Raw genomic sequence first — 26,366 nt, forward strand, 5'->3', positions numbered from 1 at the left:
AAAATCAGTTCAAAAACCACAGATGGAAGCCTTGCAGCTGGGCACAGCTCAGGGGTCTACGAGCTAAGCTTATATCTATCTGCACGGGATGGCACTCGAAACGTCCTGTTTCTCCCGGAGGGGGGGGGGGCTTCCCTCAGGCAAGGGCTTTGAACCCGAGGCATCTCCAATGCCTCTCATAAGATCTTTATGCTATGAATCCATCAGCAGCTGCCCCACCCTCTTTTTTGTTAACTTGAAGAGGTCAGAATGAGAGCTTAGGGAAAATCTAGTCTGCATGTTTGCCACGCTAAACGCTAAATCCGCTAGAGGAACGCATTCCGAGGGAGACAAACGAAAGTCTTGAGGCTGGCGTGCTTGATCTCCACAGAGCAACATTGGAGAACTTGCCACACTCTGAGTGAAAGGTTTCCCATTCAGGAGACAACTACCCACTGGCAGAACAACTTTTATTTCTACATGTTTCAAAACGGGACGTCCAGGGTTCCCGGGTGGATGACCAGGGCAGGGAAAGGGAAGCGGCCGAACATTCTTGGACGCAAGACCTTCTTGAACCTTAACCAGCTCTCGACGAGAACCACTGAGCTTTCTTAGGCCAAGACGGTTGGGGAGGTGTGCGGGGAGGCCCCCAGCTGCCCCTTGCCCATGCGTTGCCACAGGCCCAGCTCAAACCTCTGTCTGCCCCCTGACACACACACACATCCCACCCATAAGTGGATGCTAACCCACCTCAAAGCATCAGCTGCCAAGAAAAGCTGGAGTGACTCCAGTGCAGCGGGGGGGGGGGACTACAGCATGGCCAGGATCTGCTCCTCCCCAGGCAGGAAGCCCCCCCCCCGCCCCGTGGAATACCCTTCGCACCACTTGCCCCTCTTGGCCAAGGCTGTGCTTCAGCCAGGACTTCTCTCTGGCAGGTCAGGCCCTGGGCCATCCCCTGGTCTTTGCGAGGCCCAAACAGGAAGGGAAAGTCTCCAGTCCTCGGCGTGCCCACCCTCCCGTCACAATCACTCCGCCCACCGCATGCTTCTCATGGCAGGAAGAGTCCCGGCTAGGCCAGCTCTGCGTGGAAGGCCTTCGCCATGGCGTGTCCCACTTTCACTGCCGTCTTCTCCTTGGCCCCCGGGCCCAGGTTCTGGCGGGCCAGCTTCACCCAGTATTGCTCTGTCCGGGAGAGGTAGTCCGGGTACTTCTCCTCGGGCTGCACGGCAGGGTGGCCTTCTGAGAGTGAGAACGAGAGAGAGAGGTCAGGTTCCTTGGCCTTTAACCTTTCCCAAACCCAATTGCTGGAAGCCGCCCAGAGACCTTTGGGTAGAATGGGCCGCATACAAGTTAAATAAATAAAATAAATACATTTAAGGAAAACTTATTGAGTTGCAGGGAGAAAGTTTGCCAGCGCTTCCAAAAGCCCCGAGCGTGAAGGCATAACTCTTTCCCCGGCCATTTGGCTCAGCAAGTACCTTCCTCTTTCTCTTCACTCTCCTCATTGTCTGAGGCCTCTTCGTCGTCTTCTTCCTCCTCCTCCTCCTCCTCCTCCTCCTCCTCCTCTCCCCCTTCAGCCCCTTCCACGGCTCCCTCTTCCTCAGACTCCGATTCTTCCAGCCATTCCTGTGTTTCTGCCACAGGCATTGGAAAGCAAAGAGAGCAAGAAATGAACAGCAGGGTCCCACTAAGAACATGATGCCCAGGAAGGAACCTCTTCTGGGCCTGGCTTGACAAAAGCAGTGCTTCTAAACCAAGGCGGGGCATGTGTGTGTGTGTTTGCTTTTAGGGAGAGGATGGCCCAGGCCTCCTCCGCCCCCCAAGGAGGACACGCGCCATTCCAGGGGTTGCCTGCTGACATGTCCCCTAAAGGGGATATCAGGGAGGCAGAAAACAACGACATTCATGGGGTGGGGGTGGGTTTTTTGTGTGTGTGTGTGTGTGTGTGTGTGTGTGTGTGTGTGTGTGTGTGTGTGTGTGTGTGTGTGTGTGTGTGTGTGTGTGTGTGTGTGTGTGTGTGTGTGTGTGTGTGTGTGTGTGTGTGTGTGTGTGTGTGTGTGTGTGTGTGTGTGTGTGTGTGTGTGTGTGTGTGTGTGTGTGTGTGTGTCCCAGGACAGTCAGAAGCCCCTCCCCCCATGAGCCACATAAAGAGCCAGAAACAATACCAGGAGTGGGAAAAAGCTCCCTTTTGGGATGGCACCTTGTTCGCTCACCCTCTAGTGGGAGGAACTCTGGGCACAGAACCATCCAAAAAAAGAGAGGGTCTTCTCCCAACCCCAAGAACGCTGGAGGGGCAACAGCATGTTATAACACAACCCCTGAGGGCATCTGAGTGGCTCCCATCAGTTTTTAAAAAGCTGGTGTAGAATCTGCCAGGCTCTCCAACCCTCCCCCCCCCACTCAGCGGCACCCCTAAGCCCTCCTCCAGAGCTTGGAGGAGGCTCTTTCTGGGGGAGAGGCCAGGGCTGGGACAGCATTAAGAGGATATCCCCTCCCCCGCATCCTTATTAGGATGCTCTCCCACCCACTTCCTCTACAACGCAGGCAAATGACCTGGATGGAAGGTCAGGGAGTTAGAGTCTTCCCCTTCCAAGAGAAGGGAACAAGGAACAAAGGTTATTCGGCACCTCTCGGGTGACTCTGCTGTGATTAAGGCTAAGACTTTGAGACTGAGACACGCACACAGGAGGCCAGGCAGCTTAAAGGGCCTGGAAAAAAGGTCTTCCCAGGGATTAAGCAAGGCCAAAATTAGGGCATGTGTCTGCGCATGTGGCACCTTCACTGCTATTCACGGCCCAAAGAAGAAGAAAAAGAGGCGCCAGGCAGCACGGCCGCCCCTTGTCTCCGTGTCATCCTAAATAGGCTTTACTCCCCAGCCTGCATCAGTCGCAGGATAGAATTATAAGCGGCTGTCCTCAGAGCCCAGGTTTCGAGGAACGCGTCTGACGCGAGCGAGCGAGCGAGCGAGCGAGAGGAACGGCTGAGCCAAAGGTTGGCAGCCACACCAAGCGGCGGCAGGAAAGAGCTCTCGCTCTCTCCCTTGACGTTTCCGCAGCAGCGAAGACCGCCAGCGTCTAGGAGTTGAAGCACCTGGGCTTTTCTCCGGCTCCTGGGTCTCAGGCAGCACAGCGAGTCTTCTGGAAAGGGAGACTCGCTGCCATCTATGCTCGTTTTTCTAAAAGCCCACGTGCCAGGAACCCCGCAGCCTCCTCCCCACGGTGTTGCTCCTCTCGGGAGAGCTCAAGAACCACCAATTCTGTGTGACAAAAACAAGCAGTTATGCAGCCCTCCAGAAAAGGGGGGGGGGAGAACCAAGCGGGTTTTTGCACAGAACTTCTGCTCGCCCCCAAAGGCTTCTGGCATCTGCAGGCTTCCCAGCTTCTTTCTAGCCGTAAGGACTAACAACCTGGCTTCTTTTTTAAAGAAATGAAACACAAAGGCTGTTGATTTCTCCACCTAACTAGAGGTTGTGCAACTGCCACAAGTTGAGAACGTTGGGTTTTTGTTTTGTTTGGAGGACATGCTGGCTGAAGAGTATTCTGGGAGAGAAAGCAGAACGGAAGGCAGCCTGAGGGGAAGGAGGTAGGCAGGACCAACTTACTCGGATCCATTTCCACAAGAACCTTCCAGCCGTCCATCTTGTGGAGGTCGAGGGCATAGAGGTCGTTGAGGGTGAACTGGCGGTCGCCCACTTCAAACATGCCCCCGTAGAGGTACAGCACCCCGTGCTTTGTGGCCAGCATGGCGTTCGAGCGTGGGGAGGGCTCCACCGGCGGCCCAGGAGGCTCCTCCCCCCCCGCCCCGTCCTCTTCGTCCTCCGAGCCAGACTTTGCCTGAGGCCACACCTCAGGGGCCGAGACCATCTGCTTCACGACCATGATGGTCCCGTCCTCGGCCACCACCTCCTTTACAATCTCCGCAGGACTCTGGGGGGGAGCCTGCCCTGCTGCTCCCCACTCAGCGTGGGGGTCCTCGGCTGCAGGGCCTCGCCTCCTCCTCTTCCTCTCAGACTTTGGGCCCTGGGGGTTTGGAGGGAGAGACACCGCTGTCAGCTGGGGAGGGGCGCCACTCTGCCCCCTCGGTGGCCCTGGGCTGCAACACCTCCCAGGCCTCAGCCCTACGTCAAGGGGGAAGGAATCCTCGCGGTCGCACCCAGCCACGGTGGGGAGGGTGGCCCTCGGCCCGCCCAGGTGTTGTTGAAGGCCCTGCCCAACAACCCCCACCCCCAGACGGGGAGACGGACGGAGGGTGGACGGGTCAAAGGGCTGCCAAAGCAGGTGAAAGGGGGAGGGGCGTACCACCTTTAATAGGCTGGGAAACCAACGGCTTTTGGCCAGATCGTAGAAGTAAAGGTCGTTGTAGAAGTCTCCTTCGAGGCACTCCTCCTCCTCCTCGTCGTGTACCCCACCAAACAGGACGGACCGGCCGCTGGGCCCCAGCGTGACGGAGAAGCCGGACCTGGGGCTCGGCTTCACACCAGAAGGGTTGATGCGAGACCACGTCCACTTGCCTGGAAAACATACGAGAGATCTCTTGATGGCTGGGGAGGCCCCAAGCTCAGCGGAGGGGCACACGTCTTACACCTGCATGAAGTTCCCACCCACCCCCAATGCTTTCATCCTGCTTTGAAACCTTGTCCCCCCCCCCTCCTCCTCCTCCACCACCACCCTCACCCTGCCCTCAAAGGCAGAGTTTTCCACCCCTCCAGCCGCTCCCCTCCCATCTGCTGAGCAGCCGAAGGATGCCAGAAGGGACCAGACGCCAAATATCTCACATGAGTGGCCCAAGGTGCCAGAATGACACTCTAACCTGTTGTAGGTCAGCTTCCCTGTTTAGGGAGAGGAGGCACGCCTGGCGCCTGCTGCTCACCTGTGCTTGGGGCCTGGAGCAGGAACATGTCAGTGTGGAGGGTGCCTTTGTCAACATCCTTCTTAACTCGCTGCAAAACAAAGGAGGCCACATACTTCTAAAACCTAAAAAAAGACTTCCAAGCCCAAGTTGTTGCCTTCTACCTGAAGGGCAGAAAAGGGCAGACCTGTGAAATGTCACCGATCAGGCATTCTCACAGATTTGTCACATGCTGACAAATTCCACACACATTTCACCTCCGTGAACATCTTCCCACTTTCCTAGATGAGCCCCCCCCCCCCGGCCTGGCAGGCGTGTCCACCTCTAGGAGTGGGGGGGGGGGTCGCAATCCACATGGAACACGATGGAAAAGGAGGAGCCGGGCTTGGCTAGGGAGAGGGATGTGTGTGCTGAAATGCAAACCCTTCGCCCTGCCAGAAGAGAAGAGGCACCAGAAAGGAAGGAAAGGCAAGGGGTCGCTCTTTCCTCTCAGAGTCAAGTGACCCTCAGAGTTGGCAGGAAGAACAACAGAAAAGCCAAGCCACCTTGTGGATCAGAGGCCAACGGAGGCGGGTGCGGGAAGGGGGGTTGGCGGGAGCACGGATCCTCGCCCCAAAGGCAGAAACCCAATCTCTTGCATTCAAAGTCGGTGTGTGTACACACAGGGGCACGCTCTTGGAAATCCAAGCGGAAACTACAACAGATCCTGCCCAGTGAACCAAGAACAAATTAATGAGGGAAAGCCAGGAGGGGAGAGCACAGGGGGAAATTGGAGGGAGAGGAAAATCAAAGCAGGAAACTGTGGACTCGAAACTGGGCAGAGCCCCCACTTGGCTGGCCTTCTTTCCTTGCCCAGGGTACCAAAGGAGTTTGTGTGGGGGGCACCGGGCTCCTTCATTCTCCTCCCGCTGATTTTTCAGCATGTGCTGCTACAGCCCAATCAAAGGAAGGAAGGAAGGAAGGAAGGAAGGAAGGAAGGAAGGAAGGAAGGAAGGAAGGAAGGAAGGAAGGAAGGAAGGAAGGAAGGAAGGAAGGAAGGAAGGAAGGAAGGAAGGAAGGAAGGAAGGAAGGAAGGGCTCCACGGCCATTGGGGGGCCCTCCCCCCTCCCCTCCTTGCCCAGACACAGCTCCAAGTGACCATAGCCGAAAGGGAATACTGGCCAGGTGAGTGAGCCCTTGCAAGCACACTGCTGTCCCCCACCCTCAAAAGACATCCAGCCTCACAGGGAGGGAGAAGCCGCAGCAAAATAATAATAATAATAATAATAATAATAATAATAATAATAATAATAATAATAATAATAATAATAATAATAATAATAATAATAATAATAATGATGATGATGATGATGATGATGATGATGATGATGATGATGATGATGAAGTGGCACCTGCTTAGAGTATCCTCCGTAGACAACAATGTTGCCTTCTGGGGTGGTAGCCAAGTGGCAACCAGATCGTGGAGCGGGGCCCATCCCGGAGGGAGTCAGCTTGGTCCAGGCAAATGTGTCCAGACTGAAGGCATAAACGTCGCTGTAGTAGACATAATCTCTGCTTGGAACAAGATACACACAATAAATGCCCGGTTATTGGGTCAAAAGTGGACAAGACATTTATGGGTCGCTTGGCTGGATCGGCGGCCACCCCACTCACTCAGCTGTTCTGGGCAGGCCCGCATGGTGGAGATGCAACGGAAAGAGGAGCCCCTGCCTGCTGCTTCCTGCCTGGAGGACGTCCGCTGAGAACCCTGGGCCTCTGAACACGGGAACCCGCTTGGGCTCCTGTCACAAATTCCCAGGACGAAATGGGTCCATGGTGTTCAGGATCCATCCTTCCTTATCCAAAGCTAGGCGCGCCACCCAAGGGACAGGCACCTCAGGCCCTGGGACTCTCTTGGGCCACCAGAACCCTCCAGGACAACTGACAGGAGCGCGCGGGGACCGGGACACGACACATTCAGCACCACGGCCAGCAGCCTGGAAGGCAGCCGCTCACCCTTCCCTAAGCAGGCTGCCCGTGTGCTCCAGCGTCCTGGATCCCTAATGATGGAAGACACAGGAAATTGGGGGGGGGGGGGAATCCTGGGGTCTGCCAGTGAGGCAGGCCCAGCGGCCCCTGATGAACTCTCCACGCGTCTTTCAGCCGGAGGGCCAGGGCGCCTCGGAGGCGCTCTTGGGGGCCACAGGCCAGAGCTGGGGCTCAGCCAAACCACCGAGCCTCCCTTTCACGGCAAAGCCCGACAGTCTAGGACACACGAAGCACACGCGACAAACCAACCTGGCACTTTCATGGAATCCACCAAAGATGATGAGCTGCCTCTTGCAGGCCACCATGCGATGCCCGCTCCGGCCCGAGGGAGCACCGGAGGCCCTGGGAGAAACACAGACTGATGGCGTCCAAGGGGCAAATGGGCGGCAGGAGCCCCCTCCTTCCCAGCTCCTGCTCTGTCCCATTTGGGGGCACAACCAGCTCAGCTACGCCCAAACCTCTCCCGCCTGTGGCTCCCTCTTTCCTGCCAGTTGGCACAGGTCTGCTCTCTCGGGAGGCCACGGCTCCCTGTCTCCACTCCCTCCATCCCGACCCCTTAATCTTATCAAGAAGACAAACCCCCAAAGGGAGGGGCACAAAGGAAGCTTTTTTAAAGCCGGGAAAAAAACCCTGTGGATAAATTTCACATAAATATCTTGCCACCGTGGAGGTCCACATGCTCCACGCTCAAATGCCGAAAGCCCGTCAGGCCTTTGGTCCATCGACCATCAGAGGGCGGCCGAAGTGCACAGAGGATCCCTGACCCAGAACAGACATCTGCAAAATCCTGCCTCTGCTCCAGGAGAACCTCAGTGACCTTCGGCACTTGCTCTTCTGAAAAGAGGCTGCAGCTGGAGCCTCCGGGGTGCTTCAAGGATGCTTTGGGGCAAAAGGCGAACCAGTGCCATGGTGCTCCCCAGAGGCCCCTCTCTCTGCTCCCCGCCCCCAGCAAGGGGGTGGGTTGGGGGGCAGGAGTCCTTCTAGCAGCCACGGTGCTGAGGGTGTCAGAGGAGGGTGGCTGCAAGGGGGCTCGGGGGCCGCAGAAGACTTTCTTCACCTGATCTGCTCCCAGGTCCGGCTGGCCAGGTGTAAAACCCACAGGTCTCTGTAGTGATAAAACTGCTCCCCGTCGGGTGATGCAAACTCCCCGCCAAAGATCCAAAGCTGCCCTCCACCCTGGGCCAGGGTGACAGCCTGTGGGGAGAGCAGGGGTCGGGTGCAGCAAGAGAGAAACAGAAAGAGGCAACAACAACAACAACAACAACAAGAGGTTTCAGTGTTTTTTTCTGCAGCTTGGCTGCTCCACCGGTTCCCCCTGGGCCCTCACCAGGATCATCAGGAACCTTCTGGGATACAGGGATCCTGAAGGCAGAGTACAAAGAGCTCAAAATCCAGGCTGGGGACCTCTCCCCCCCCCCCCCCCAGGAGAAACAAAGATTCCCCTTTGCTGCTTTCAAATAATGTAGATAGTCTATTAACAGAAATAAGAGGCCACTATGAACAGGTGCAGTTGACAGAGTAGGGCAGCACCAGCAGCTGGGGATTATGGGCACTGTAGTCCAAGGCATCCCACTGCGCCCAGTTTGGGGGATGCTGGATTACTGTGGGAAGCCTTGCTGGGAAATGGACCATTTGCTGAGCCTCCACCTGCTGGGCACATCCCCTTACAGCAGCAAGAATTTCATGGACCAGGGAAATCCTCCTTCTTTCTATTGGTCACCTTGTATGATCATTTTAGGAGAGAGCAAGAGGGCCTTCTTGGCTCCTGCTGGATTCCCAGCCCGCCCCCCCCCCCCGCCGCCCCCCTGGTCTCTGACAGGGCCAAGCAGCTCACCTGATGAGCACAGCGCCGGGGAGGCGGGTTTGGAATGTCGATTTGTGTCCAACTGTTCTTCCGAATGTTGTAAACAAAGAGGTCGTTGTACAGGAACGTCTAAAGGAGTCATAAGGATGGGGTGGGAACAGAGAGAGAGAGAGGGAGAGGGAGGGCTTGCCATCTGGAGTGGCTTCCTCATGAGGGCTGCATTTTGTTTATTGGCTTAGGAGACAGTCCCTTCCACCCGTAAGCTTGGGAAAGGCCACGAGGTGAACGCATTGTTAAAGAAAACCCAGAATTCCTACGTTTTCAGACTAGGAACAACCCCGTCACGCAGGCATCAAGCCCACACAGGAAGGCACTTTCGCCACCAGGCTGCCTGGCCATCCCTCCAGAGACGATGAAAGGACCACTGTAATTAAGACCACCGCCATGCTGGTCTCTTCCGCATTCCCACCCCTCTCCACACACCCGTGTACGTCTGTTTGCCTACTAAGCTTACACTGGAGAAAAGGCTGCTCTTCTGCCACTCCTCATGCCACTCGGCAGAAGAGCAACCCCTGGAATTTTCTTACAGGTCCCACTCCTTTCCATAGGTCGACTCTCGTTGGCTTCAGCCCCCAACACCCCTGCTGGGCTGCTTCAAAGAGCCGCCTCTTTCTCTTTGCCAGAAGAACATGCAAGAGGGGCTTGCTTTCATCAGAAGGATGTATGTGTGCCTGTGTGTGCGCACGCACACACAGGCACACCATGGGAGAAGCTTAACCAGTCGCCTGGCCCTGTCTCCAAAAGTGATCACCTCCTGAAACTTTGATGAAGGCCAGGCCATCACTCTTGGTCCTCTTAATGGAAAGTGCTTTGCCTCCTGGCAGCAGGAACATTGTCCCCGCGAGGGGCAACGACAGGCCATTATTTTCGTCCAGGAATAACACAGATTCATTTATAGCCTCAGCCCCTCATTAAAAAAAAATATTCGGTCTCTGTGAAATTACTGGAGAACAGAAAGAGGAAGCAGAGTCTCTAAGTGGGAAGAACAGAGGAGGGGTCAGGCAGCCTTCCCTAAGCTGGTGCCGGGAGATAACGGGGGCACCAGAGATAACAGGCATTCTGATCTGACCCTCTGGAGGGCAACAGGTTGTGGGGAGGCTGGAGTAGCAAAAAGGGAGAAGAAACAAAGGAAGATACTTTACTTTTTGGCCATTGAAATATTCACCTCCAAAGAGAATTAGTTCGTCTTTCTCAGGATGCGCAGAGAGGGAAGCGTTGAGCCTGGGAACAGAAAGGAAGGATAAATATCAGAAAGCCAAGCACAGAAAAGTTTTTTTTCTCTCTCTCTCTCAATCACTCACACAGACACAGACTGCTTTCAAACATGGTCCATGAAGAGCCAGATGACTTTGCAGGCCAGGGAACCTTTCCTGCGCTTGCTCAGCCTGCTTTTCTGCCGCCGCCCCTCCCCTCCCTGTCCTCTGCTGCTGCTGCTGCATTAACTGGCAAGGCCAGAGGAAGGGTGAGACAACCCACAGCGCTGCCATTTGGGAGGTCCCCCCAGTTCTGCCTGCCTTCTCCGGCCCCAACGGCCCCAGGCTGAAATGCCTCCCCTCAAGACTCCATGACTGGCATGTAAGCCGCCCTGAGTAGACGTTGTCTAGGGGGGTGGGGTAAAAGCCTAATAATAAATAAATAAAACATTAAAAAGAGCATTCAGCTAAATGGCACCACTGGCAATTTTGGCTCTCCCCCTGTTGCCTTTGGCCTGGCCTGTTACTGGAATGCAGCCCCCGAGGGCTTCGCTGGATTTGAATCCAGAACTGTTGCTTGAAGGTGTTCTCCTCACTCTTGGGCTCGGCTGCCTGAAGGCCTGGCTCAACTCACATGACCCAATCGGTACACTGAGACCTGTTTCATGAATCCTCCTCAAGGGCCCACTATGAAGATGGGCTGGGCTGGGGCAAAGGGCTTCTCCTGCGCTGGCAATGCCAGGCCACCTCTCCTCTCACTAACCTAATATCTGTACTGTTCCTTGTGACCCTGTCTTCGTTTTGGCTCGCGTCCCTGTGCAAAACCCCTCCTCCTCTGACGCAGAAGAGTTTTACACAAGAACAGTAACAAAACTATGATAGACTGCTAAGTAAAATGACAATGAGCCAAACCCCCAGATAATGAGTCAAGCCCAGATAAATCAAGGGGAACAAAGGCATCTACTAAACGCTTTTAGAACCCTTGATCTGTTCGTAAAGATGTATGTTTACTTGCTTTATTTGTGGCGACACAATTGAAGGGAAATGTCAAACCTGACACTCCAAGATAACAATAAAAATACTTAGAATAGCACCAAACGAGGACACGCGTCAAAAGGTGCCATTTACAAAATCTCATAGCAACTTTCTTTTTTAAAAAATGAGTTAAGATGCTTCCTCCCATCATGGATGGCCAGTTTGGGGAAGGGGGAGCAGCAGCCCCTGTTCCTGGGAAGGAGGGACCCCCCCCCCTCCCTCTGTGCCTGCCAGGGCTTTTTACCTGGGCGAGGGAGGCGGGCACGGGGTCTCCACCACTTGGGTCTTTTTCGCATCCAGACTCTGGAATTCCGCGATGAGAGCTTCCAAATCTTCCTGCAAACAACGAGGCCATTTATTAGGAGACCAAAGGACGACCCGCCTCTTCTGGAAGATCCCACCCAAAAAGGGGCCAGGATGACCCTGTTTGCACCCTCAGGCCTTTACCCTCCCCCCCCCCCGCGCGCACCGGAGGATGTCATTCGGGGACCCTCCCCCCTCCCCCTCCCCAAGGGACCAGGCAAGGCCGGCCCTGCTGGGCACCTGCCTCCCCACCCTCGGCGGGCTGGTCAGGAGAGGCTCCAACTCTCTCCCCCCCCCCCGCTCCAGGGAGCCACGGAGGAGCCCGCCCGAGGGGGGCCATCCCCCCTCCCCTCCCCTCCCCTCCCCTCCCCTCCCCCTCTGCCCTCCCTCACCTCCTCCTTCCGGGACCGCCTGGAGACCTTCCGCTCCTGCTTGGCCGCCGCCTTCTCGGCCCCGCTCGGCTTCGCCTTTGGGCCCTTTTTGGCCTTTTTGCCCATCGGGGGGGCTCGGGCAGGCCGGGGGGGGGCTGAAGAGTTGGGGGGGAGAGAGAGCTCGGGAGGAGGCGGCTGCCGCGGGAAGCCCCCCCGCACAAATGAAGATCCCGGGGAAGGGTTGGGTAGGTGGGGGGGGAACTCTCGGCGGCGGAGGGTACCAGGCGCTGCACGGACACTGCCCCCACGTGGCCCCCACCTGCCCAGGACTTCCTCCTTCCGGGGCGGCCCGAGCGAAGGCCACTTCCGGCGGGGAGACTGGAAAAAATAGGAGAGGCGCCCGGTGGCCTCCTGAGGCTGCGCGCTGCTGCCCCCTGGTGGCGCGGAGGCCAGTCGCTACTCCAAAGCCGGCAGAGGCTGCGGGGGAACCCAGGGTTTGGCGGCAGAGAGGACCCCCCCACGCCCTTGGTTGGGCTGGCAGGGGTGGGAGGGGTGGGTCTCCTCCATCCATCAGGATTTGGACGTCGGGCGGGGGGGGTCGTGGGGGGAGCAGGTGCATCGGCAGAGATTCTCTCATCCACCCCCCCCCCCGCTGCTGCCTCCTGCTTTGGCTCCCTGAGGAGGGGGTGCTCTTCCCAAGCCAAGGAGGGGCTTTTTCTCCCCCACCGACCCCCCATCAGGACCAGCTGCTTCGGGGCCTCCTTTGGCTCAGGGGGCCCCAGGTTCCCTCCATGCCACCAGGCGGGCGGCCCCCCCCCCCGCCTGCCTGCCTGCCTGCCTGCCTGCTACAGTGCCGTGGGGGGGGGGGCCCTGGGGTGGAGGTGGTCAGAAGCAGCCCTCCCGAGGAGTGGGGGGGCGGGGGCGGGGGCTGCTCCCCTCAGGCCTGGGCCAGGTGCCCAGGAGGGCAGAAGGCTGAGCACCCCAGCCCACCCTCCTGGGGGTGCCCAATGCCCCCTTGCGTGAAAGGGGCTTAAGATCCCTTGAATTGGAGGGGGGGCATCCATTATGCCTTTCTCTCCAGGGTGAGGGTGGGGAGGCCCACAACTCTCCTGAGCCTGAGTCGGGGGGGGGGGGGAGCCAGTGGGGCGGGTGGATGCTGAGGGGGGCCCCAGATGCGCTACGCACGGCTAGACGGGCCAGATTTCCGTTGCTTTCATAGACACAAAGGTGGGACTATTGGGGGAATGTGCTGACGGGCAGAATTGCCCAGGCGCCCTCTTTTCCCCAGGGTTTGCCGTGCGCAGAGGGTGACCCGACCCCCGCCGGCCGTGGGACAATCGCTGGTGCTGGAGGGCCTGTTATCGCAGTTTGTTATTTCAGAGAGGTTGTGTTCAGTCCTCTGGGAGGTTTGTGCTGTATCAGCACCGCGGGACCTCACAGAAGAGAGGTCCCTCTGAGACATTTCAGACCCACAACGCGCCCCCACCCCCGTTGTGCACACCCAAAGAGTTGCAAATCTTGCAGCCCAGCCCCAAACGCGGGCTGTTCACGAGGGTCCCGTGGCCTTCCTTTGTCCACAGCCCCTTGCTTTCCGCTATAGAGAGAGGAAAAGTGACTTTTGACAATAGCAAATCCCAGAATCTCCTGGCCAGCAGGATGAGGCTCGTTCCCACCCAGGAGAGTCGCTGTTTTGTCAGGGTGTGGGTGGTTTTTGTGTTGAGGTTCCAGCTGACGTCTCCAAGCCGTCCAAGGCAAGACCACTTCCTGGCTTTTTGCACCTCACCAAGTTTTTGGTTTTTGTTTTTTGGCTCCTTTGCTGGGCCCCCCAAAACATGCTTGATGGCTGAAGGGGGGACCCAGGGAGGGCGGCGAGTCCGGGCCTGGAGAGCCGCTTCTCCTCCTGCCTCAGGGAGGGAAAGGGAGGAACTCGGCCGCGGTCGCCCAGGCAGGCAGAACCTGGGACTGGGCCCGGCATTCGAGGCAGGCTAGAGAGCCCCTCGTTAAGCCCCCTAAGCTCTTTACGAAGAATTAAATCTCCACTCCATGTGAAGCTGTCAAGGGCCGGGTCAGGCAGTGGCAACACAGCGAGACTCGGAACGAAATTGATAGAATTAGGGGCCCGCCTGGTCATTTAAGAATGTGAACACTTTGAGAGGGCTTTAATCAGAGCTGAGGTGGGTGTCGGTGTGCGTATGCATGCGTGCCTCCGAGGGGCTTTGAAGCAATCGGCCACCTCCCCAGAAAAGGTCAACCTAGAGACCTCCTGCTACCCACAGGTAACGTGTTGCTGCCCTAACCATGGAATTACTGCGCCCTGCGAGCTGTGAAGGGTGGCTCTGTTTCCATGCTAGTGGGCAGAATCGCTGACCCAGAAAAGGGGGACGCAGATTTAAAGTGACTGGAGGAGAAGGCTGCTGACTTTTCCCACACTGCCGCCCATTGCCCCACAGCTGCCTTTCCCCATTGCTGTGGCCTGCTGAGCCTCTTCCATTTTCCCAGGCTTGAGCTCCTCCCTCGATGGGTCCTGCCAGCCGTGGGGGGGGGGTCTCCCCTCCCGACTCACTTCTCCAGGTCAGGTTTGCTTAGCTTCAAGAAGCTTCCTTTTGACTTACAGCTCCCAGAATCCCCCAGCAGGCAGTCCCAGAACTGGTGGGTTGCCTTTTCTAGGCAAAGGGTGGGTGGATTGTGCGTGGGGGTGGCCCCAGTAGCCGGATGTGCTCAGGCCACGTGGCTGGCGGGAGGAAATGCTTCTCAAGCCACAAGCACAGGCTCCCATGAGGAATATCGAAGCCCCATCAGGTCCAGGTCCTTTACCTGCAGCCGAGGGCAAAGTAGAGAGCAGGATTTCCAACACGTGTGTGTGCGTGCACACACATACAGAGCACACTTTTTATTCTTTAAAGCTGTCGTCATCCTAGCCTGGGCCATCTGTGCAGCTTCTACAGGGAGCACAATTGTGGGAATGGTGCACTTCTGCTTAGACTGTGCATGGTTTTGTGTGAGAACTGGCTGTGTTCGTGCAAGGCCTCTTTTGTGCCATTGCATGGGTTCTGCTGAGGACGCCAGGAAGAGGACCCCCCTTGTCAGGGCAAGGCATCAAGGAAAAGGAGGGCATGGGTCCTTCCGCTTCCTGCTTCCTCCTCGAAAAGGGCAAGGCGAGCGAGCGAGGACTCGCCTCCTCTGGTGCTGATGCAACCTTGGCCAGGATGTGGCCAGACGCCACCTCCTGCAATGAAGAGGGATCTCCGCCAGGGGTCAGCAGGGAGGCCTTCGCTGGAGACTGCCCGAGAGTGGCAAAGCCTGTTCTCTCTCTCTCTCTCTCTCTCTCTCTCTTTCACACTCGCACACATGCACAAAATCCAGCACACCCCTCGCATCATTTTCTCTGTGCATTTCCTGCTTCATCGGGACGTGATGGTGCAAGAGCCACGGCAGGGTTGCATCATTGGGGGGGGTAGAAGGAGGGGGAGCCATTTTTGCTTATGTCTTAATTGTGCTCACAATCTCTTGGACAAAAGGCCTTGCGAAAAAAGGAGGGAGCAAATTCCTGTATCTAAATGTGCCCCCTTCTCCCCCCCTCCCCCCAGGCTTGTTCTGTCTGGTCTGGCCTTCCCTGGGAAGCCCTCCTTTTGTTAATCCTCTGTTTATTTTTGGCATGTTCTGAGCCCAAGCGCAATCCATGTCCTTCTCTGAATAGGCAGCCCAGCCTAAGAGACCCTGACTCAGACCGGGGGGGGGGGATGTGTGGCAAGAGGAGGGGGGTCCAGCCCTGCAGTCTGGCCACTGGCCACGGAGCAGAGAGATTCTTGTAAGCAAATGTTTTATGCGGTCATCGAGACATCGCTTAATTGTAGTGCAACAAGGAGTCACTTTTGTAGCATGAATGCACCTCGTTGTTTTTCACATCACAAAGGGAATATCCCCACTTTGGTGGGTGTGTTTGTGCCCAAGGCCAATGGTTTCAAGCAGTCACACCTGTTTTCAAAAGAGTAACTAGAAGGAGCCATTTTGGTTGTGGCAAACTAAATGCAGTTAATAGGTAATACAGAGTTACCTACCCACCTGTTTTTCAGCCCTGGAGCTGTAACTCTATGTAAGTAGTTTGTTAAAGTAATGTTCCAGTTTCTGAGCAGATCTGTTCATGCTGACCATTGAAGCATCTCAGAGTGTGGAAAACGTACTTCTTTTGGACAGCCAGAATCCACCAGTCAGTTGTAGTCCAAAAAGGTAACTTTTCAAAGCATGGCCCTCTATGTATCCTTGTTGGGTCATGGGTTTGATGTGAAGCCACGATGGTGAACAAGCTTGCTTCCGTGGCCTCCGCGTGGCCCGAAAGGGTTTGTGATGTGAGACCTTCGTACTGAACCTTCTCCGGGTGGGACTGCTGTGGCATTCCCGCTGTGATGCCAGCGTTTGTGGCCGCTTATCCTTTGTGTTTTCAGGAACTGCTGTGGGGAGAGCCAAGTCCTGTGTGGACTGGACCCTACAGTGGAAGGGGCTCCTTGGCTGGCTTGACTTCTCCAGGCTGGTCCTGGTTGCCCGAGGGCTCCTTGGGTGACTCTCGCCGCTCTGGCCGCGGGTCCTCGGTCACGCACTGAAATACTGCCCTCCTGGTTGGCCCCGGGATGCTCTGCACACTCCCTTCTCCCGTTAATCCTCAATGGGAGGAGCCCAAGAGGCCGAAGCCCCTCGCGGAGGGGAGCGGGAGAGAAAAGGGGCGCAAGAATGGGTGGAATCTTTCTCTGAAAACGAGGCCCCTTTTCTTGAAGGAGCGAAATGGCAGGCAAACAGTTTTATGGTGCCAGATTTAAATGTTGGTAGAGTGGCCAGCCTTAAAAAAAGCCCCCCAAAAACTATTGCAGGCTGGACTGGAAACCTGACCCCCAAATGTCTTTGCATGGGTACCTTGGAGGGGACAGTTTTTAGAAAAGGTTGCCTTCCAAAGGCAAAACCAAGAGGAAAATAAAAAAATAAAGAAGACCAGGAGGTGGTGGTGACACCTGAAAGATGACCTGCTCTGTCTTCACAGGAGCTTCCGTGGACAAGTCCACTTCCTCAGACATAAGTGGGACCACTTCTTGGAAAGAGGGGCTACTGTGGGGGGTGCACGTGTGTGTGTGTGTGTGTGTGTGGATTTGTCAGGCAGATGCTAAACATGTTTGGCATTTCAGAACATGAGAGACTGTGGCTAAAGAAGCCTTCGGCTTTCTGTGGGGCCCGACATCATGTCGCTAGGAGTGTCCGGAATGTGGCCCCTACTTAGAGGAGGCTTAAATGGACTGCCTTTTAGGACAAAAACATTTTATTTTCTTGGAAGTGAAAAGATGAAGAGGCTTGAGCTCCTAGCAAGACATTCAGTGCTGATTTGGGCTGAATGTATGTCGTGGGTTTGTGCTGAGCTAGAGAGAGGGAAGGAGAAAGAGCCCTCAACTAAGTCCAAGAAGCCCCTACAGCCGCCTTCCTGGCGTTCACAGAGTCCACCTCCCTGCGGAGAGCAGGACTTCAGGTCCCGTGCAGACATCCTGTGGGGCTCAGGCCTTACGGGGAAGCCCCGTGATGAAGGTGGCCTCCCTCTGCTCCCACCAGCTCCGTCTGCACATGAGAGGGAGCTGGTGGGCACCTATCCAACCATGCCAGGATAAAGGGGTGGCAGCAGTGGGAGGAGGGCCCCCCCATGCCATAAAACTTCTCCTGATCCTCATTGGCATCATGATGCGCTCTGAAGTTTTCCCAAGACCCTCATTGGACCAAGGCTAGGAGATGCTAGGGCCGGGCTCTGGCGCACCTTTCCCAGGCGCATCTCCGCAGGCATAAGAATCCGGGCCCAAGCACGGCAGCTGCTGCATCCTGCCGGGCAAGTGGAGGCTCGGGAACGCATTAAGCAAACCCTTCCATTATCCCTGGAGGTGGGGGGCAGGGGGTACAGGGAGAGATGTAGGAATAAAGGGTGGCGGCGGTGGCCCCTTATCGGAAATCTCTGCCAGCCAGCCAGTCACACACAGGCCTCCACAAACACACACCCTGCCAAGTGCTTTGCACTCAGGCCGATGTGGGCAGGCGGCACGTCAAGAAGTGAGAAGGGGCTTCAGGGCAAACCGCAAAGAAGGCAGGGAGCCCCTCCCGGAGCCCCTCAGCCCTCTGCAGGTGGAGGGGGGGCCTTGAGGTGAGGCTGTCAGAGGAGGGGCGGGCCACCCTCGGCCAGGCAGCGCGGGAAAGGCGGCTCTGCACCCAGGCTCACGGAAACCAGAGCAATAACTGGGAACCGGAGGGAGGGGGGAAAATCAAACCCACATGCGCCCCACCTCGCCCCCAAGGCTGGGATGGCGGGGTAAGAGTTTGGAGGCCTGGCCCAGAAAAAGCTGCCTGGTGATCCGTGGCGGCTTGTTCTGTCTCGCCTCCTCTCCTCTCGTGGGTGAAGCCAAAGGAGAACATTTACTTCCCTTCCCTGGCCCCCTTCTGCTCCTCCAGCAGAGAGCCTCCCTTCCAGACTCCTGCAACCTTTTCAGGGAAGTCCCTGAACATAGTGCCCCCCCCCTCTGCCAGCCTGGGCAAGATCTCCCCCCCCCGCTCTCCCCCTGGCACCCTTCCTGACTGGTGTGCCAGGGCGTTTTCTAGTTGCTGCTGGAGATGCTGTCAGTGGGGAACGGACCCCGCTGGGACCTTTCTGGGCGCAGCTGCTGAGACCCTCTCTGGTCTCCTCGGTCATTCCCTCCCCAAGTGGTTTTCGAAAGAGACAGCAGGAGCGGGAACTGGGCCCGAGTGTTGGGATACTCACAGGTGCCTTCCCTGGAGGGGGCGATGGGTGTGTGTGTGTGTGGGGGGGTGGGATCTGATGGGACCCTCCATAGGCCATGCAGGAGCAGAGCTCTGCAGCCGCAGCCCCTCCGTCAGCCGCCACCAGCTGCATTGGCATGCTGGGCACAGAGAAGAGGTTTGCTCCCCCCCCCAAAAAAAGTCCATGGGGCTTGAATGCTGGGGGGCAGAGGAGGAGTGGGGCCCTTTGTCTCTCTTCCACTGGCCAGCTCGGCTCCCCGTTTCCCTCCCTGGCTCACCATTCCTTGTGGTCTGAGGCAGCCGCCGGGGTGGTGCCTCCACCAAGGGCTGGTTTTGTCTGCCTTTAAGCACAATAGAGGGTTTACATTTTCATTATTTTCATTAGGGTTATTTTATTCTGAAAGTGAGGTGGTCATGCGTACCTTTCTTTGCGTGTTGCAGCCCATTTCCTCTGGAGCCTCTTTGGGGTGAAGGAGGAGGAGGAGGACTTGGAGCAGGCAGGATGGATGGATGGTCCCTGGTCAAGTCATTTAGCATTTATCCAGTAGCCCTTATGCTCTGTATCAAACTATATATTAAACAGTTGCCCCCCCCCCTCAGGCCCTGCCTTACAGGCTCCAAGTAGATTAGCTGGTAAAGCTTCCTAATGACCTGAACATCATACAGGAACTGAGAGAGTAAAAGAAGGGGAAAGAGTGAACGAAGATTGTCAGTTATTCCATTGGGAAGTCGTCTGAAATGAGCATGAATTGACTTGTTTCCTTGAAGACCATCCACCCCAGCAGGGATTGTGGGCAGAAGGGCTCTGGGCCAGATGGAAGTAGAGTTTGGAGCAGTTACCTTTTGGAAACAACAGTTCCCATCATCCACTAGCTACTCCATCACTTTTTACAGCTCTGGGGCAGGCGGGAGCCAAGAGGTTGATGGCGATATTTGGAGTCCCGGGAGGCCAGGAAAGAAAGAAAGACTCCTTAAACCTTTGTCGATGATGATGATGATGATGATGCCTGTGCTACGTGGTGTCCACAGGGGGTGGGGGTGGCTGGGAGTACAGGACAAAAGGCTAACAATAATCCACAGGGGGAGGGAGGAAATGCCTCCTGGGCCCACTTCTGGTTCTTGTTTTTTGGCAGATAAGATTTTTATAGCAGTCCAAAATCTCTTTTATCTCCGACATTTGTGCTTTTCTTGGCTGCCCAAGAAAGGGGTTGTTTGTGATGATGGCGGAGGCCATTAATTGAGCTGTGCGTGGGTTGCACAATGAGCAGGTGGGAGCAAAAGGGGGCTCCCTCCCTCCCTCCCTCCCTCCCTCCCCCCATTCCTGGGACTCAAGTGGGGCAGGCTCAAGCTTGGAGGTGCTTTTCCCAAAATGCCACCACTTTCTCCTGATCTCGGATCGGACCCTCTTTAGGGCAGGAGGGCCTTTGGAGGGGGAACAAAGGACCAAAGCAATGCTGCAGGACCACAGGTTTTCGGACAATGGGCTGTGTATGCCTGCACCATGCTTTGGTCTTCAGGAAGGGGAGGGGTGGGAAGCCCACATGCTGGGACACGCTAGCTCTCCAGTGGCTTCCACGTCGTCTTGCTGACGGTGTGGTTTCAAGGGCCACACGCATCACAACCAGCCCAGCTACGTCGGGATGGTTTGCCTTAACCCACATTTTACACCATCTTTGACCAATGAAGAACTCGAGAGAACAGGAAAAGGCACCTGAAGATGCCCGTGGCCACAGAGAGACGGGCGAAACGTTAGGAAGAACCACCTTCAGAACAAAGAGCCAAAGAGCCCGGAAAACCCACAAGGACCATCAGATCCTGGCCATGAAAGCCTTCGCAAATACAAAGGCATCTTTCTTTAACTTTTTAATAGTCCACCCAAGGCCTTACCCAACCTAGATCTTCATTTCTAGGGTTTTTTTTAAAAACTACTACTAATCCCACAATTCCCTGTGGCTCTTTGGACTGGAGGATTCTGGGGCTGGTGGCCCTGGCTGGGGAATTCTGGGAAGTGCAGTCTGGAGAAGCCACATCCCCAAACTCAGCGGTCATCTGCCGGGATGCCCACTCTCTTCTCTTGCTATTCCGTTCAGTACCCATCTCGGGTTGTAGGGTGTGGAGGGTAAAGGAACGCAAAAGGGGCCGCAGATAATCCAGAGGTCTAGTGGTGTGGCGTTCTCAGATCACGCAGCACGTCATCCCACGGCCATCGTTCTAGCCAAGGGAGCTGCCAGGTCAGGTGCATTGCAATTGCTTGCCCACCCGCCCCCTGGCATTTCCAGCCCAGACCAACTGGAGGTGTGTGTGTGTGTGTGTCTGCCATCCTTTGACAGCGAGGGTCATCCGTCTTCTACATGTGCACGGGCATTTCTTCCCAGGATGCTTCCTGGGCCCTCCCTGGCATTTTTACCTCTGCAGCCACACAGAGGGGAACCAAGGCAGCTAGTTGTGTGACCGGAAGGCAAGGAAGGACACAGAGAAGCAGAGGCAGAGGTAGGTAGGTAGGTGTGTGTGTGTGTGTTTGTGTCCCCTCCCCTTGTCAACTCCCTTCCCTCGCAGCTTCAATGACCGGGCGCGCACACCCAGAGAGAGGTACAGGCTTTTGAACAAGACTCTCATTTGTCTTGGCAGGTGCGGCCTAAGAAAAGCGATTAGAGAGTAAATCCAGGATTTGGGAAACGGCAGCATTAGTTTGATTTGTGAAAGTGCTGAAAGAAGAGGCCAAACCACCTGCAGCTGCCGGCCCCACCTCTCCCCCCCCCAGCCTCTCCATCTCGACCTCCACCCAGCTCCACCCTCTGGCAGGGCCCGAGTGGTGTTACTGGGAGGCAGGGTCGATCCTCTGGCCTGCTCCTCTCTTTCCCTGCGCCCGAGACGGGAAGGCTTCCTTGTTGGCCGCAGTGTCACCCCAAAACCTTCGCCGGTTACAGGCCGTGGTGTTACAGCCTGGGCTCAAAGAACAAGAAGGCGCAGCTCCCCCCCCCCCCCAGCGGCCGCTTCAAGTGCACTGTGGAGAGAGGCCTAAACTCCTCCCTATTCTCAGCCGGCAGGGGCTTCGTTCTGCTTCCCTCTCGGAGTAAGGAAGCAACAAGGCACAAACACTGCAGTTGCCTGAGACGTTGTGGAAAGAGCAAAGCCGAATTATGATGAAGATGATTTTTTTTAAGAAAAGCAAATACAGTAAATAAAAAAGTCTTCAAGCCAAAAGACCAATGTTGTAATTCAGAATATTTTGTTCAAATAAAAACCAGGACATTCAAAGTGTAACAGCAAATGGTTAGTCAGGAACACTGGAGAGTCCCAGGGAACACAGGCAGAGAGAGAATGAGAACGAGAGGGAGGAAAAAAGACACACACTCTTGGGTTCAGTGCTTCCCTGTTACAAGGCCAGGCTGAGCAGAACTGAGAAAAACTAAAGCAGCACAAATCTGGAAACAAAAACGCTACAGACAAATGCAACAATAAAATAAAATGCAACATTGTAACAATAAAACCTCACTTTCTGTACTGACATGTTTAAAATATTTACTCATTTGAAAATGTAGCAGTCATAAAATTAGTAAAAATACTTTTTTCGAAGTGTAACAAAAAAAGAAACTCTTTAAATTAGGTTTACATTTTTCTTATGTTGCAAACATTTCTTTAAAAAAAAACACCACTAAGTGAAAGAAAACAGATAGTACCCAGCTTGCTGGGGGGGCAATGTGTAGCCTGTATAATTAAAAATTGTAAACCGCCCGGAGAGTGCTTGTAGCGCTATGGGGCGGTATATAAGTCCAATAAATAAATAAGGAGTCACAGAGGATGCTGAACAGCATGAAGCCCCCCCCCCTTCTGCGTCGAGAAGGCCCAGGCCAGGAACACCCGTGAGGGCTTTGCTCTTCCTGACTGGAGGGAGCAAGGCAAGACCGACTGACCGACCGACCGACCGACCGACCGACCACCTCTTTTCCACGGCTGACACAGAGAGGAGAGAGAAAGTCAAACTTCCTCTCCCAGCCCAGTGAGAAAAGGCCAGAAGGGCCGTCAGGATTCTCTGCAGCGAAAGTCTCTTGGCCTGCAGGGCTCCTCACTTTGGGCCCTTCAAGGGGTGTGTTTTGGGCTGCCGCTCCCAAAAGCCCCAGTAGCCAGCAGGGCTAATGGTCAGTGACTCCAGCAACAGATATCCACCAACACGGGAAGGGAAACAGGCCGAGGGCCGCAGACTCCCGGGCCCTTTTCCTGGGGTTCTGCATGTTGTCTGCACCTGACAAGGGAACTGGTGAGAAAAAGGGGTGGCCAGAACCCCACGCTGGGCCCCCCACATCTGGTCTCCATTTGGACACGTGCCCCACCTCTGCCTTCCACGCCGCCCTTCTTCCCTTGGGAAGAAGTAGTCGGAATTAAAAGGGTTTTGTGCAGGAACCATTCGCGTCGGAACCCACCCCAGGCACAAAATCTTTTGGGGCCCAGATCTGGGCTACGCTGCAGGAGCTCTGTGTGGGCCACTCTAGGGAAGGAGGGCGGGAGCTGCCAGCCCAACGCCACGCGAAGGTCTCCAGGTTGGAAAAGATTTTTGCCAAAGTGCAAGGAAAGGCACCGGCTGAGCTTTCCGAGGAAAATGAGACATGTTTCTCATTAAAAAAAACCTGTTTTCTTAAACTGAGAATCTGCCACAGGTAGCCAGGTTTTGACCCAGTACTGTACTCCCTTTGGGAACGGGAAACATATTAGCAGCAGATTCCTTTGAAGCCAAAATGTGGAAAACAACATAAGTAACACGGATGTTGCAACAATGGAAATGGATGAAATATTTGTTGCACTGTTGCCCCAGGACACTATACACAATGCACAGCAGTCACAACAAATGAGAAACACACCCCACAGCCATGTGGCTCCACCGTGGCGCCCCAGCAATGAAATCCTGTCTTTCTTGGCACCACAACAGACAACAAGACAACCCATAACTGGCTATTCGTCTGTCTGTCTTTCACAACGCTACAACTCTGATGGGGAAACAAGGATATTTCAGAACCCTCGTGTACAATATTCAAGAAAAACTAGTCACCAAAATACGTTGCGAGGAAAAACGACTGGCTTGCTCTGGTCTCCGAGTGACGGACCTCCAGGCCCATCTGGCGGCCTTTCCCAGGGAAAAGCCAGGGCACATTTGTAAGTGCTAAGAAGTGGGATTCATGAGGGCAGCTGCCTCCTTTTTCATAGGACCTAAAATCCTACCGTGTTTCCCCGAAAATAAGACAGGGTCTTATATTAATTTTTACTCCAAAAAACCCATTAGGGCTTATTTTCAGGGGATGTTTTATATTTTTTTTCATGTATAACCATCTACATTTATTCAAATACAGCCCTGCCCTCTTCTTCTGGTTGATGCACAAGGGTGGAGGACGGGGTTACACTTCTGGGGCTTATTTTTGGGGTAGGCCTTCTATTATGAGCATACTGAAAAATCATATTAGGGCTTATTTTCAGGTTAGGTCTTACTTTCAGAGAAACAGGGTAATACTGTATGTCTTAACACGTTTGGAGATGTCAGGCTCACTGGCCCTTCTGGGCACCCACCTGTCTTGGCCTCCTCTACTTGGGGCCCTCACTCCCCCAGGGAACTGACCCTGCATGACCGCTGCAATCCTTTACTTTTGGGGTCCACATCCAGAGTTTGCCACTGGGGACCAGAGCCAGCCCTTCTGTCCACCGTGACGGGGGGGGGGGCAGCCTGAACAGCCCAGGAAATCACCCGGCAAAGCAAGAGGGCCCTCGCGGGCCTTAGAATGAAATAGCTGGTCACCTACCCAAGGCTTCTTTAATGGATTTGTCCTATGGTTCTATCGCCAGGGCCAAACCCAACCAAACCAAGAGAAAAGAGACCCCTGATCAGGCAGGAGAAAGTGGCAGGAGGGCAGGGACCAATCCAGGCGTGGGTGCAGGAGATGCCCTTTCATCACACGAACCCAGGCAATGCTTTTTGCAGAGGGGAGGGAGGGGGACGGTAGAGAGAGTCACAGGGAAAACCACCAACATGTTGAAAGCACCGCTCCTTCTTCAAAATTATATTTAACTGAGGGTGCACTTAATTACCTAAAACTCACTTGATTAGTCAGGTGAGGTTTCTTTAAACGGACAGCTGCCCAAGGGCACGGCTGGGGAGAAAAACCCACTGGAGCATTGAGACTGGCATTTCCCACCTCAGGCATCTCAAAATTACGGTGATAAAATCGTTGAAAAACCTCTCCGCGGCAGCAGAAGCAGCAACAGAGGAGTGTATTGTGAAACCGAGGACACTCAATACGGGCCCTGTGCTTGAGCATGGGATAGCTTGGCAATGCCACGAAGACGACAAAAATTGCAGGGTTGTACACATTTAAGGAACAAGCCGTGCTGACCTCCACAGGACTTACTTCAGAGTAGACCTATGAATGTGCCAGGATGCCTGCTCCTCCTCCTCGATGGTCTCCCCATTCAAAAGCACCAGACCTTATACCACAATCACAGTGTGTCAGCTGTACGAAAGGAACTGGATCTCTGGACTACATCTTGGGCACCCTGACTTCTTACAATAACAACAACGTGGGTGTTTCATCCCAAGGAAAAGCTGTCCGACGGGACTTCCCTGCTTTCTTGTCTCCAAAAAATCCAGGATTTTCCAGGGAAGGGCTGGACTGATGGCACGTCCACACCAAGTGAAGAAAATACTGTAAATGGCTTCTCAGCAAAATGTTTACAAAGGTCAACTGTTGAACTTTACGATGGTTGTAAAGCTGCAGTAAACTCAAGCCACCTCTGTGCTATCCATTTAAATCTACCAAATTCAGCTCTTCTGACCCCCAGCCTATGCTGAGCACACAAAACCTCAGCTCTCCTTCCCAAAGCTGCTGTTTGGCACTTAAGAGAAGCCCCGGTTAGTGCCAACGGTTGACTGAGATGAAGCAGAACATGTTTGGCTGGGAGGCAAACTCAACCATTTGAGAGGTGGAAGGCCACCTTCCTTCTTTAAAGAAGGGGGCTTCCTGCCTGCAAACGCCAGTCCCACCACAACTTATGTTCCGTCAAAACAATCAATAGGTGTTAGGCACCTTAGAAATGACTGATACAGAAGACTGATACAGCTGCATCTGTGGAGGCATGGATCCCATGAAACGTTTCATGGATGGAGGCCACAGAGAGGAAAGTGGTGCTATGGAAGCTCCTGCCAGCTCAGCGACAGCCCTCCCCGTCCAAGCAAGTGGGACAGAATGGGGCCAATGAGCCCAGGAAGCCCCAGGCCTTGGACAGCAGGGCTCCCCAGGGTCATGCTGCCCCCCTCCCCCCCTCCCTAGCGCCTGGAAAGCTGGCCTCCCTCAAACACAGAAAGAGCTTGCTTTCCGTCCGTTCTCATCTCACCAGCAGCGAAACCAAACCAAAATACAGAAAATGTGCACAGAAAACAGACAATCTGGGGGCCACCCTTTCCTCCTGACTTACAAAGAGGTAAAGTGGCCACCAGGAGGGCGAAGGTCCCAAGCCCAGAGTGGTCTGCTGAGCTGGTGGCAGAGATGCCCTGGAGGGTCAACGTGCTCAACCACGACTGCCCAGGGGACACGGAAGTGCCACAAAGAGCAACCCTCCTGGAAAGTCCACATTCTGCCCTTTCCTCACCCCACCCCCAAGGATGGCTGAACTCTTTCCCCTGCGACACCACCACGCAGGGACCTTATTCTGACCTTCCAAGCCGTGACATGAGGGCGTGCCACATTCTGTGCCAAAAGAAGAGTAATGGAGGGGCTGAAAGGTTGGGGGCCGACGGTCGGTGGCACCTGGTCAGCCCGTCTTCTAGCTGCGGATCCAATAGGGAGGGGAGGCCAGGCAGCAGAGGGCAGGCTGGGGCTCTGGTTTCGGTCCGATGCCATGCCAGGGGCGCTGCCGACATGTGGACTTCCGGTTCCATCGCAGAGATTGTGGAGGCGAAACATGGTGCCGCACGGGATCCAGAGCGCCTCT

General features: G+C 55.2%; 1 protein-coding gene and 1 long non-coding RNA gene across 2 annotated transcripts; one reads left to right on the plus strand and one right to left on the minus strand.

Moving 5' to 3' along the window:
• Positions 1-432: 432 nt before the first annotated feature.
• On the minus strand, positions 433-11,965 carry KLHDC4 (kelch domain containing 4). Its single transcript, XM_078380420.1, has 12 exons — positions 11,643-11,965; positions 11,192-11,283; positions 9,862-9,940; positions 8,690-8,788; positions 7,913-8,049; positions 7,105-7,197; positions 6,219-6,378; positions 4,849-4,918; positions 4,281-4,489; positions 3,581-3,998; positions 1,458-1,613; positions 433-1,218 (listed from the first exon to the last, which is right to left on the minus strand). The coding sequence occupies exons 1-12, from the start codon at positions 11,745-11,747 to the stop codon at positions 1,049-1,051; spliced, it is 1,788 nt and encodes a 595-aa protein (XP_078236546.1). The 5' UTR covers positions 11,748-11,965; the 3' UTR covers positions 433-1,048.
• A 7,816-nt stretch (positions 11,966-19,781) lies between these two features.
• On the plus strand, positions 19,782-22,020 carry LOC144584380 (uncharacterized). Its single transcript, XR_013538590.1, has 2 exons — positions 19,782-20,885; positions 21,024-22,020. It is a non-coding gene; the product is annotated as an uncharacterized LOC144584380 (long non-coding RNA).
• Positions 22,021-26,366: the final 4,346 nt, after the last annotated feature.

The sequence above is a fragment of the Pogona vitticeps genome, chromosome 10, assembly GCF_051106095.1.
Source record: "Pogona vitticeps strain Pit_001003342236 chromosome 10, PviZW2.1, whole genome shotgun sequence".
Classification (NCBI taxonomy): Eukaryota; Metazoa; Chordata; class Lepidosauria; order Squamata; family Agamidae; genus Pogona; species Pogona vitticeps.

Coding starts and splice junctions, on each gene's coding strand:
- KLHDC4 (XM_078380420.1), bottom strand. CDS start 11,747: ATGGGCAAAAAGGCCAAAAAGGGCCCAAAGGCGAAGCCGAGCGGGGCC. Junction 11,284..11,642: donor GGCGGTCCCGGAAGGAGGAG/GTGAGGGAGGGC, acceptor CGTTGTTTGCAG/GAAGATTTGGAAGCTCTCAT. Junction 9,941..11,191: donor TGCCCGCCTCCCTCGCCCAG/GTAAAAAGCCCT, acceptor TTCTGTTCCCAG/GCTCAACGCTTCCCTCTCTG.